The sequence below is a fragment of the Vanellus vanellus genome, assembly GCF_965231255.1.
Source record: "Vanellus vanellus genome assembly, chromosome: 24".
Classification (NCBI taxonomy): domain Eukaryota; kingdom Metazoa; phylum Chordata; class Aves; order Charadriiformes; family Charadriidae; genus Vanellus; species Vanellus vanellus.
In genome coordinates, this window is record NC_138929.1 from 1,962,891 (window position 1) to 1,976,009 (window position 13,119).

Genomic DNA, 13,119 nt, shown 5'->3' on the forward strand with positions numbered 1-13,119 from the left:
CACCGGAGAGTCCCTGCCGCCTGCGGGGGTGGAGGAAGCTCCCTCAGCGCTGCCATGCTGGGTGGGAGGCTGCAGGCCTGGCGCCATGATGGGCTGAGAAGGAATGGCTCTGCGCCCCCCTCCATGCCCAGTCACTAATGGCTGCTTTTGGGGGAAGGCTGTGAGGGGGGAGACATGCTGTCTCCTCCACCACAGGCCAGCAGCCATGGGGTGGTTGGAGATGAGCCCCCTTCCCTCAGGAGATGCCCCCTCATGCCAGGCCCCCAGGGCGGGGAGGCCTCCAAGGCCAGAGGCGGCCCCAGACCCACTGAAGCGTCTCCCTCATGGCCCGGGTAGGGACAGGCCTCACCCTCTCCGCCATGCACAGCCAGTGAGGGAGAGGTGAAGGGACGGGGAAGGTCCGGCCAGGCGAGATGGCTGGAGCCAGGGAAACCCAGCGCCACAGCCCTCGGCGCCATTCCGCACAACATGGCGGAGGGCGAGGCCTTGCACTCATTTTTTCCCACCTCACTAATTTCAGCCCTGCCCGGCCGACATCAGCCTCCGCATCGGCCGATCACGAGGTGAGCGCTCTGCCCCGGCCATAACGCCCTCCTGAAGTGCCGGCGGGAGCTGAGGCGGTTTCAGGGTACGTTGCCATGCATGGGGGAACACGCTGCCGGCCTCGAGGGCTCCTCCCAGGCTGAGCCACCCGAAAACAGTCGCTGTCTTCTCAATGGCATCGCTCAGGGAAAACTCCTATGTGCTTTTTGTTTTGTTTGACTTTAAAAAAGGCCTGAAAAACCTGCAAGGTTCAACCCTTTTCCTTCCCTAGTGGAAACATCTGATTTGTTAAAAAAAAAGTCAAAACAAAACAAAAAAAAACCCCATGTTCTTCTGTGAGAAAACGTGCTTTGTCAGAAAGTTTTGAAATGATGTGCCTGGTGTGAAAGCGAGATGGCGAGCTGTGCGGGACGTGGTGCGCTCTGCCGGCCCGCGCTTCCCTGTCATCCCTCGGCTCCCTTCACCTGATCCTTCGGGGCAGGTGCTCCAACTCCACGAAAAAACAACGTATTGAGCAGTAACTGGCCACGAGCAAAAGCCTCCACCACAGACCAGTCCCCAAGGACCTTCCACAAAAGTGGTTTCCCTCAAGCAAGCTCAAGATTTCCTCTGCTGGAGCTTTACCTCTTGGGCAGAGGGGCACCATAAATAGGATTGCGGTGCCATGGGCAGCAGGGAGGCTCAGCCGGATCCTCCGGTGCTTTCCTGGGAGTCAAGCGTGTGGGGCTCTCAAATAGGCACCTTTGGCAAGCACGAAATCCCTGTGATAACGTATAAATAAGAGGTGAGGGGACAAAGATTGGTGCCGTCCTCGGCAGCCCGTCTCGCTTTCCCTTCAACTTAGTTTGAAACAGGGATGGATGACCACAGGAGGTGTTTCTCACCACTCCTGGTTAGGTCCGGGCTGCCAGAATGCTGGAGAGCTGCTCTCACAATTACTATGGAAAGCCTGGCAGAGCCAAGACAGAAAAAGAACTGGGTTAACTGAGACACTGTAATAAGAAATTTGCACTTGAAAAGGCCCCTCCGCTCTCCCCTCCACCCCTCAGATCAAAGCGGCTCTCCCACCATGCGATTAGCAAAGCTCTGATTGTAACAAGAGGGGTTAACAGCTCCATCGGCCCCACACAAGACTTTTAATAGCCCTGCCTCGAAATGACAGCTAAAGCCTTCACATGATCCCTCACATGAGTGCCCTCTGGCCATTGCAGCTCACCGGGCTTCCGAGACAATTTGATTACAAAGTGGATGGGCTTTCAGTTGCTTACTGTAAGCACAATAGCGTCCACAGCATCCTTTAGGGAGCTGAGCATCTGAGGAGGGGTTATGAGCAGGGATTAAGCGGTACCTCTTCCTTTTATTCAACCTGCAGAGGCCCAGGCAGTCTCCGGGGTTTTCATTTCAACTCTGGGAAAAGAGCAGAGCTTGCTTGATTTAAACCAGGTTGTGATGGGCAAGGTTAGAGCTCCTGACCCCCTGGGGCTTCTAACTCTGGGATCTACCACCACGTTAGGGCTCCAGAGCTCTCCTTCCAAAGCTGAAGAGGGGATGGAGTCCATCTCTCCAAAGCAGAGACACAGAAATCAGGAGAGCTATGTTTTAAAAAACTCACTAAGGAGTGCAATATTCTCCGTGCCTCCCGTATCTCATTTTCAAAGCAAAAGTATCAATATTTAGCCAATAAGTACGTTTGTTATGGACAAAGCTTGTAAACTGCTTTAAGATTCTTCTATGAAGGCAGATGTGGGAAGAAAAACATTGTTGTTTTTCAAAGGAGTTTGCCACACAGTCATTATGAAAGAAATACGAATATCAATTCACCCTGCTGCCGCTGTCAGTGTCTTTAGCACGCAAATAGCAGCATCTCTTATTCAAGATCCCACAGGCAGTGTCTGCAGGCTGCCAATGCCCCTGTTACAGCTGGAGAAAGCCTGGCACAGAGGTGCAGTGAAACCCCAGAGCCGTAGAACAGCCACAGCCTCCAGCCCCGCTGGACCGCGGAGCCCAAATTCAAAGTGTTTTAGTCACAGAGCCATGCACGGATCTCCTAAGACCTGACTCATTTCCCTTACTCTGATCACGCTGTTCTCTACATCAAAGAACTAGATTCTTTTTAAGTATTTACCCATCTGCGTGTCTGTTGCTATGACTGCTGGTGTTTAACTGAAAAGGTGAGGGATTTAGATAGGAAATCATCCCCAGCTCTGCTTAGGAAGGAAGATTATCACCGTTCAGTTATTATAGTAGCAGGGCTGAATGCCACGGGACTGAACAGCATGACTGAAGCCCACCACGCATTGTCTAACAGATTTCATCACGGGCGAGTTAAATAAGGAGCCACCTGCGGGGGTATTGTTTTCGCGATACCTTGGAGGCGGTTCGAAGTGTATAATGTGCAAGTGAAAAGTTACAGTCCTTGCAAGGAGCTCAGGTGAGCAGGACTCGTGTGTACATGTATTACTGCAGCTTACACTGAACTGTAGCTAACACTGAAGAGCTTCTCTCTGCCTGCACGGTTGGGAGAGCCGGGAGAAGGAAGGCCATGAAATCCAGATTCCTTTCTTTGCTATGAAACTATCTGCAGGATGTAAAACCACTCAAAGACACATTTGATCTTCTTTACTGCAGCGCACATAAAAGCAGCATCTTACAATGGGAAAAGAGCTCAGGTCTGAAAGTCTGGTCTTGTTTACACTCCTGCTTCCAATGAGGAACGAGTTAATGCAATGTAGAAAGCATGGTACAGATACCTAATTCCCCCATCCACTCATCTTTGCCAAGTTCTTCGCCCATCTGTGAGACAGATTAAACTTTTGTACTGCAGCAACCAGAGAGCCCAGCTGAGACGGAGCACACTATTTGCTCCGGCCCGCGCAGATCTGCAGATTCAGAGGTCACCTACATCAGCCTCGCTAGCTGTGTACTTCAGAAAAGACTTAGCCAAACCAGCTCAGAAGGCAGAGCAGGCATTAATAAGTGTTGTTTGTGCTGCGCGAGGCCTTCCGCATTTAAGGAAAGCCAAAGTTTAATTTAAGAGAGCAAAGAGGGGAAGCTGTCTTGGCTTCACCGTATGGCAAAAGCAGTATCCATGGCATCGCTAACACGTTAAAGATCGACGCCCTGGTGCCTCAGCAGTTGGTTGGTGCAGCCGTATCTGATAAGGGCTCACATGGGAAGTTATTGCAGAGTAGCTGGTGTGCTATAAACCCACAGCCTAGTTTATTGCACAAATAGCTTCACCACATAGACGGACCTAAGAGGCAGTCCTGGCCTGATTGTTTCCACTTTCCTGCCTCACCGGGAAATGCCAGAATTAATTAAGAACATTTGTAAAGTGTTCTGTACTGCTAAATTGCTACTTAGACAGAAACTAAACCCCGATCCAGCTTCCTGTCATTTTCTCTGCTGTTTTAGAAACTCAGAAGACTTTATGCAGGAGACTGTTGCTGCGAGATACGAATGCCAATCCACCCTGTCAGTCAGTATGATAACTCTGACAGCAGAGCAGCATCTCAGGTGATGCCAACTTCCCTCCGCTCCAAAACTTCCTGAGGAGCTGAATAGGAAAAACAGAAGGGAAACCACTTCTTAGAAGAATGCCATTAGTTTTTTTAGAAGATTGAGGTCTCCAGACTCAAAAATTTTATCATTGATAACTTGCTTAAAAGCACCTCTGGCAGCATCTTGGTCAAAATGGCTAATAGCATCATACAGAAATGTTTGATCCAATTATTCCTATTGTATAAACAAGATATAGCAGGTTACAGGCGGAGCAGAAGTGCCGAAATGCCAAGCTCTGTCACTTTTGCCAGGGGACCACGCTGCTTCCAGCAGAGGCATGAAGGGCATCGAACGAACCTATTTAGCCTAAGTACAAGTCTGCTTCGTACTCACCACCCTGGCGGCTCTCTCTTGAGATTCACATTTCCGACAGAACCAGGGTCCAGTAGGAACCTGGACAATTCCATAGCAAGCTGGAAGAAAAGCAAAGAGCGTTCATTAGACCATCTTTAAATCAACTGTTTAATTTCTCAGGTGTGTATAAAAGTTTGCCAGAGTTGTTATCAGTCAGAGATGGGTGACAAAACCAAAAATTACATCTATGCAGCATTATATGCCCCTTTCTAGTTTTCATATCCAGGAAGAGCAGACTGCCTTTTGCAAGAGCTTCAGTGTTATACATTTATTTAAGTTTTCAAATAAGCTCATGGCCAGTATGAAAAATTCCAGTGAAAATCTGGCCTAAGTGGGAATCGAGTGCTTCATAAACTGTGTCTAATTCTCGTCTAACAAACACAAACGGAGCAACTTCTTATCCCTTAACTTTCCAAGTGCCCCTAGTAATCTAAATATAAAACTATGAAGTGGATGGCCATGAAGCACCTTAACCATAATTAGGACTAAGATAACATCTCGGCATTATAAAGGAAATCATCTCGGTGAGAATTCAGACAGACACCAAGACAGACTCCCCGTTATCCTGCACACCCTCAAACCCGTAACTCACATCCAGCAGCACCCTTCAGCAGCACGCTTCCAAGATCACCAAATTCAGGCTTTTTAGGACTGCTCCTGGGAACAGGTTCTGTGTTGATACAAGTCTCCAGCTGGTAACCCAACAAAACTGATGATTTTATCCAGCTATACTATACATGCCTTTTGCTTTCTACAACACTACTGATGCTCTCAGAGTCTCACTCTGCAAGCTGCAGCTCCCATTTCTTTAAAATTAACTCCCTTCTCTGATGTTGAAGACTGTTCACCTTCTTTGGCATTCTTCTCCCTCTAACAGTCCAAGAATGGTCTTTCTGAGTCCCAAAGGAGGCGTTTCTGACCCTGAAAGGGCTCTTAGCAGGTGGGTGTAAAGCAACAGAGGCTGGTGAAGAGCGGTAAGAAGTAAGACTATGCATCTCAGATGAGGGTATAGGAGTCTCCCAGGAAAGAACAAATTATATCTTCCTTATTCCACCTTCGAATGCAAACCGGCGGTTGGAATGGAATCCCAGTCACTTGAGACATTGAAACTAGGTTGGACAAAGCATCTGAAAATATCCTGCTGGAAGCAATCCTGTGATGTTCCCCGGAGGATGGACGAGGCACGACCCGCTACAGGTTCTCTCTGTCTCTCTAATGTCTATTATTCCACATCAGCCAGGAAAACGAACGCAATTGTAGAGTTAAACCGAAAGAGCTGACTGCAAGATGAGCCAAGGCATACGCATGAGAAAATAGAAACTACATGAAAGCAATGACAGAGGAGCCTGCCTTGGGTCCATCTTTAGCAGCGGGCTCAGGGCCAAAGGCGAGCACTCAGCTGGAGCAGCGCAAGCTTCTGTGCCCGCTGCTTCAAAAAGGAAGAAAACAAGGAAGAAAACAAGGAGCAACGCAGAACACAAGTAAGGCAGAGTTGAAAATATGATTTGTAAGTGTTCCTAACTATCTTACTAGGGTCTTCATTTCAAATCAGATGGTTTTGTTAACATTTTTAATTTTTCACTGGAAAGATAAGAATTCTAACCATTGTCACAGAAACAGTACTGATATTTATAAGAATCAGCCCTCATGTGTAGCTATAATATAAGTTTTTAAAAAAATACAAGTCTCTATTTAACTGTACAATCATTTCAAAAGGTAACTTTGGTTTTGTGGATACTCAAGCAGTACAAAGAGATACCAAACCCAGTGTGTGATTGCACGGAATGAGATGAGACAACCCAGATGATCCTCTACAGTGGTTTGTTTCTATTTAAGAAATAAAAGCCTACCAAAACACCACACAACTGCCAGGCTTATGAGCAGGCTTTAAAAAGAGGGCTGAAGAACATCCACTACACACTGCTACACTCCGTATGAATTATTATACTCTGAAGGACTCTTACAAGACCTCAATAGACAGTTGTCTTTCCCAAACACACAAGCGGTGCCCTCTGAGACTTTTCTAACGTGTTCCGACTCCACCAAAACAGCGAATGCATCCAGCCTCCGCACCTCTGCGGGCCTGGAAACAAGCGCCCTAAAAGAATAAAAGCATTACACATTTGAAATCGTTCTCGCACCTTTGAAAATGTTCTTGCCAGCCAACAGAAGCGTTTCTATTAATCTTGGGAGTGGGCATAAGGATGCCAATGCCCTTTATTTCCCTCCAAAAAAAGAGAGCGATGAAGAAACACATCCTCTAGCATGTGGTTTGATAAATTATGGGAAGAATGGAAGACGTACACACCAACAAAATGAAAACAGAAAGAAGTGTCCTTCCAGAAAGACCCTGCCGGGTCACTGGGAGGCAGCCTGGCGAGGCCGCCCGATGACAGGAGAAACTCAAGCATCGCCTCCCAACGAAGAGAAATCCCCCGCCGGCTTCGCTTCCTCATTTTATCTCCTCTTCAGTCACCTGGCTGTAAGCGACTTCTTACTACCGCTGTGAGCACGGGCACCCCAAACGTACGGAACCCAACCGACAGAGCCCAGGACCTACACCTGGCAGAGGCAGCACAGGACCCATGGGCAGCCGGAGCCGGAGGGAGCATCAAGGCACGGAGGGGGAGATGACATGGGGGGAAGCTGGAGATGCGCTGGTAGATGGACAGGGCAATAATAGATGGAAACCCAGCCAGGCCAGATGAGACCAGAAACCTTCGTGTTATTCAAAACAAACCAACCAGGATAATCACCGTGCCTTTCTGCCGGATTTGAACGGAAGCAAATACGTATTTTATTTTTATTTTATTTTTTAATTTCTTGTTGTTGTTGTTTGTTGTTGGGAGACCCGATGACAAACTTTCCAGCCCGGTACCGTGTGTTCGGGGTGCGCTCCCAGTCATTTAAAATGCAAATGACCCGTCTCTCGCGGGGGGAGGACGGGACACGGGGGGGGGGGAGAAGGGCTGCCCTCCTCCCTGCCCTTGGAGGAGGGAGCTCCGGGCCCCGCAGCCCCCCCCCCGGAGGGGGTTACCCGGGGCCATGTGCGGCCGCGGCCCCAGCCCGGGGCACCGGAGACCCCCGGGGGCGGCTGCGGTGCTGCCCGCCCTCCCGGCCCGGGGCTCGGCAGCCCGCCCTTCCCGGGCCACCGGAGAGGACGGGGGGGTGGGGGGAACGACACCCGGCTCCGCCGCCCCGGGAGACCCCCCCCACCCCCCATCCCCCGCGGGGGGAAGCGGCCGCCGGTCCCCGCCGGCTCCCGGTAACGAGCACCCCCCGAACCCCGGGAGGTGCGTGCGTGTCCCCCCCTCCCCGGGGCGCAGCCGATAGCCAACTCCGCTCCCCCCCTCGCCACCACCACACCGCGCTCCCCCCCCCCGGCTCCTCCGCCGAGCCAGGCCAGCGGCGACACCGTTATTTTGAACAATAGGGATAAAACAAAGCCCCCCCCCCCCCCAGCGCCGCCGCCCCCGCACCCCCCCTCCGACCCCCCCTCCCACCATCCCCCCCCTCGGCCTCCCCGGGGCGCCGGGCGGGGGGGAGGCGGCGGCGGCGGCGCCCGGTCCCCGCGGTGCCCCGGTGGCGGCGGCGGCGGCGGCGGGGCCGGGCCGGTGCCTTACCTTGGTGCACCGCCACATTGCAGCCGTGCCCGTCGCAGTACACCAGCGGGTTCTCCGCCCAGCCCCGCTCATCAGAACACACACAGCAGCCTCCCACCATCTCCTTCATACTTCCATGAGGGTTTCCTTCCCCCCCCCCCCCCCCCCCGCGCCTCCCTCTACGCACACACTCCTCCCTCCTCCTCCTCCTCTTCTCCTCCTCCTCCTCCTCCTCCTCCTCCTCTCCCCCCTCCCCTTTCACACGGCCGCCCCGCCAGGGGAGCGGGGTGCCCTCGGGGGGGGGGGGGGGGGTACACCCGGGGGCGGCGCGCCCCCGCCCCCCCCCCCAAACCCCACACAACACACAACCCCCCCCATACAATCATGGCTGCGCCGCCCTGTAAAATCCGAGGTTCGGGGATTGCGGGCTGCCTGGGTCGGGTGCGTTTCTCTGTGCGTGTGACATTTATTATTATTATTATCATTATTATTAACCCCTTTCCAGCCGCTTTACGCTGCTTCTTTATGGATTTGGGGTCTGTCCCGTTTGTGTCCCCCTCCCCCCGTCCCCATCCTCCTTCTCCCGAGCAAACCGAGCAGGAATCCCGGTGTGCACCCGCGTGTGCAAACCGCTGGATCCGTGCCCGAGCCCGTCAACATGGATCGCTCCGGAGCGATGAGCCGGGACCGTTCCGCAAATCCCATTATCCCGGTAATTCCTGCCGAATCGGGGCTCCGCCAGCGCCCCCGCCTGTCCGCCTCCGCCGCGCTCCCGCCGCGGCAGCTTTTAACCCGTTCCGGCACCTGCTCCGGGCTCTGTGCGTGGGAAGGAGAAGAAATGCCCCCGTGGAGGTTTATGTCCGTCGGGACAAGCGTCAGGAATCGGCTGGAAAACAGGAAGAAGGAATAATCCGAGATTCTAGTGGGTAATGCTGTACGGGATTGCACCTGCAGGTCCCGTAAATCCACACCGTATCACGAGCCGCCCCGTACACCCGGAGAAACAGCCCTTGCCTTGGACACGTCAGCCGGAGCAGGCAAGGAGAAATGAGGAAAAACCAAGCAGAGAGCATGAAAATAATTAAATCTGAGAAAAGAGGCCTAGGAGGAACCCAAAAAGGCCTGGAGGGAACGCAAAGAATTCATGGAACGCATTCCTATGGCTCCAGCTGTACCTGAAATCATCTGCCACGGAACAGCTCCGAGGGACCACGGCCCAGGTCTTGGGGTTCCTCGTGGAGGTCTGTACCCAGGCACCACGCCGGCCTCATGGCAAAAGGGAAGTGCCCGATGCCAGACTGGGCAAAGAAACAGCAGAAAATGTAGCAGTGAACAATTTTTTGCCTGCATTGATAAAGAAAAAGATGTCCTTTTAAATTGTTGCACTGTACAGGTCTGTTATAGCAGGGCTTTTTGGGGAGCTGATGGAGGAGCGGTATATAAGAACTGCAATAAAAAGGTGCTTGATTTGCAGTACTACTTTTCAATTCTGTTCCTGTGAATCCTTGGCATTTTATAAAAGAAGTGTTGTGAATTAAATCAAAAGGAGAGAGTGTTGTATCTTGCTTGGGAAATGTATGGGCTTTAGGGAATCCCTGAGATACCTGAAATCTTTTTTCCCTATTCTTTGTGGGTTGTGAGTGCTGAAGAGAGATGAGATTGTGGTAGTGAAGGAAACATCAAGAAAAAAAAAAATCAAAAGCTGATCTCTCTTCTTCCAGGAGTAGGCACTTAGAATTATTCTCAGATGCTGGCACGTATGTGAGTAGCCAGGAGGTTGTATCTTTACTTGAAAGTCAGTCTTCAAAGCCATCAATGTTTCTGCGGGAAGACGCCCTCCCCGGAACACAGCTCTGTCCTCCTGCTGCAAGCACATCGCTGCAGCGACTCCGCGGGAACTATTCCTGATTTACAGCAGCTTAAATAAGACCAGAAACACTGTTGATGCCTCTTAGACCGGCGACCCTCTTGCTCAAAGTGTCTCCCTTGCGACAGGTAGTCTTTGAAAGGTCGGCATGTCCCACCATATAGTTTCTTTTAAAAAAAGTCTTCTCATCAGAGAGCGGAGAGGAAACCCATTCCAACAGCCCCAATAATCACCAGTTTAGCGTCCTTTATATTGCACCTGTTCAAGCGTTACATCAAGGGGCTGGAAGGCAGACGGCTCCCCGAGAAGCTGCCTGCTGGGTTGCTGTCTTCCTTTTATTACATTCCTTTGAGAGTCACAGGGGCAGACAATACGTTCACCACATTGCTGGAAATTCACTCAGCCTTAGCTCACTTTTCTGGGAGGGTTTCCCCTCCTCTCCCCCTCTTTTTTTTTTTTTTTTTTCCTTTTATCTATTGTGTTATGAACTTGTTTCAAAGAAAAGGGGGAAAATCTGGCTGGTTGCCTTTGTAACCTGAAGGAGATCCTTGCGGTTTAAGATTGTCTTAGACTACGGGACAAAGTGCTAAACATCCGCCGTCCCCTGACGGTCGCGGTTCCAGTTGGCCATGCCAGCAGACACTTGGACTTGAACTGCAAATTTGCCTTTAGGGGATTAAGTTCCAATTTACATAGCTAATCCCTGCGGTGGGGAAAGGCTCGGCCAGAGAGGAAAGGGCACGCCGGTTTCTTGAGAAAAATTTGGGGGAAAGTTACGCCTGTGAAAACTGAGACATGGAGATATTTAATTGATACTGTTCGTTGGTTACTTTATCAGTCAGTGTTTTTAAAACGTGGCCATATGTAGGAAGCAGGCAAAATTAAAGAGGTATGTACTGACTCATGGGAACCACTATCCTCGTGCATCTCAGTCATAACTGCGGGCCTGAGTTACAGAAGCTGTTACTAAACTTAGTCGTTCACTACTATATCTAGAAAATCGTGGATAAGGGAACTGGCTTCTCCACGGGCTCATGCGCCAGGAGCAGAGCTCTTGGCCTTATCTCTGTCTGCAGAGTCTTTGTCACAGATGATCTTTCGCTTTCAGGGGGATCCATTGCATTTACGTGATTAGTATTTAAAAATAACACAAACTTAGTTATCATCTAAGTGCCCGACGTGGAAATTCTTGAGGTATAATAGATAAAATATTCTTACTGAGGTGTAAGGCCGTACCTTTGCAATTTGCGGATTATTCATACTTCAGCTATTTTATCTATAAAATACATACATCCTATGTTAAAGAATAGAACAAAAAAAAAAGAAAAAGCAAGAAAATTTATCTTTCTGATGATAACTCCATGCGCTTTTAGGAAATTCAAAGCCTGGTCAATGTTAGAGAAGCGTCTATGGCCTGGCTTACACAAAGGGTCGATGCAAGGAAACACGGGGATGTACATACTTAATGGCTTGCAGTGATAGATTGCCTCTCGGTGCCGTATCCCAGCCTTTTCCAACAGCTTCTCCTGGGAATGAAGACTCTTCCTTCCTTCATTTATGGGGAAACTGTCACTTGAGATTACCATGAGCAAAGATTGTAATTTGTCTGGGTCCAAGGAGGGCTAAAACTTGTGGACAGGCAAATCTGCGTCCCTGTTTAACAAACCTGTTTGCTCTATCAGATTTTATCTTATTCCTCTTGGGCAGGTTGGAGGAAGAGGGAATTGTGCAGATAAAAGCAATAATCCTCGCTAGGCAGCCGAATTCCTTCGAGTCGCTAGCAAGAACCGCTTCTTTAACGTGTAAATCTCTCAGTTGGAACTGCGGGATCAGTTCTGCAGATAACGGCAGCACAGCCTTATCCTCTGTTAGCAGCAGCCACTGGGGAGAACGTGACATAATGGGAGAACTCTCCAAACCGTATCTCTTTTAGAAAGTTGTTTCCTCATTTTAGACCAAACTTTTCATCCTTCTCCCCAATGCTTTTACATTGAGCTCCTTCATCTCTCTGTGAACGCTTATTAGCACGGCGAGAGGACTATGTGCATTATTTATGCATGTTATTTAAACAAAATAAGTTGGTTTGGCTTTCTTTAAAGCTTTGCTTGTGATGGTTTTCTGTGTATCTTTTGTTTTGGATAACATAGTGTCTCAAAAGTTTGGGGAAGATTGTTCTAGTTGTCAAATTTCAAGACCTTTGGAGACAAGTGTCTTTCCTCGAAGAGGTAAAGAATCTACGGCAGAGAATTCTCCTGCGAATCTGGAAAGATGGGCTCCAGCTCTGCCACTGACCTCTCGCAAGACTTCAGGTAAATTATTCTGCTTTTCCCCTCTTCTCTGTTTGGATGATTAGACCTCCAAGGAGGAATCGCCATCTTATCACACCTTCTGCACTAGTCCAGGATCAGTCAGGTCTTGATGGTACTCAGAGCCTCTGCATGTTCCACCATCATAATTAATAGTAATTGTAACAAAAATGAGAACGATGGTAATGATAGTGACAAGTCGTCAAACGTCCTTCAGTGGTGTACACAAGCCTTTACCCAAATGTCTTTTTTTGCCTCTCCCCCATATAATGCTGCGAACCGGATGGTTCTGGAGTTCTGCTGCCTTCGCGGCGGGTTTATAAAGGACATAAAGATTTTCCCTTTCTCTCCACCAAAAATTGATTTTATTACCTAGTGACAAAAGGCCCATATTCACCGGCCGGTAAGGACAAGGGGTCAAAACCTTGATATTTCTCAACACCATAGATGGGGGAGATGTCTTCCAATCCAATGAAACCTCATTGCAATCAGTCGGCACCGTGGAGCGCATTTCCCTACAGCACACAGGGCCTCTTAACTCTCTTTTCCCATCATCAGACAAGGAGAAATCCCACTGAGTTCTGCAAAGGCTTCTCGTACCCTGCAGGACTCAAACACGGCAGTCGGGACTGCGACCTGCGAAGGCAAAGTCTCTGTTTAAACAGGAGCTTCATCTGCTGCCGCAGCGCGTCGTCCCCGGGGGAGAGCGAGTGAGACCTTTGCCCCTGCTCTTCATCAACCACACCTACCAAAAACCCCCACACTTTTCGTCTCTTTTCTGCCCTGCTCATACCCGCACAAGAAGCATTTCATCGAGGTATCTTCTCTTAAGGAACAACTCTGTTTGGCGAAGATATTTGTGAAAGAAGGAGAAACAGTCAGCTTT

General features: G+C 50.0%; 2 protein-coding genes across 2 annotated transcripts in view; both read right to left on the reverse strand.

Annotated features, from left to right (window-relative positions):
- The window catches only part of MLLT6 (MLLT6, PHD finger containing), a gene marked incomplete at its 5' end in the record, with an annotated part of 43,518 nt that extends 35,328 nt beyond the window's left edge, over positions 1-8,190 (reverse strand). Inside the window, 2 exons of the mRNA XM_082494788.1 lie at positions 4,438-4,517; positions 8,082-8,190. Of these exons, the coding sequence (XP_082350914.1) occupies positions 4,438-4,517; positions 8,082-8,190 (189 nt within the window). The remainder of the gene's footprint in view (positions 1-4,437; positions 4,518-8,081) is intronic.
- Positions 1-13,119, reverse strand: part of RPL19 (ribosomal protein L19) — a 389,457-nt gene that overhangs the window by 223,258 nt on the left and 153,080 nt on the right. The window lies entirely within an intron of this gene.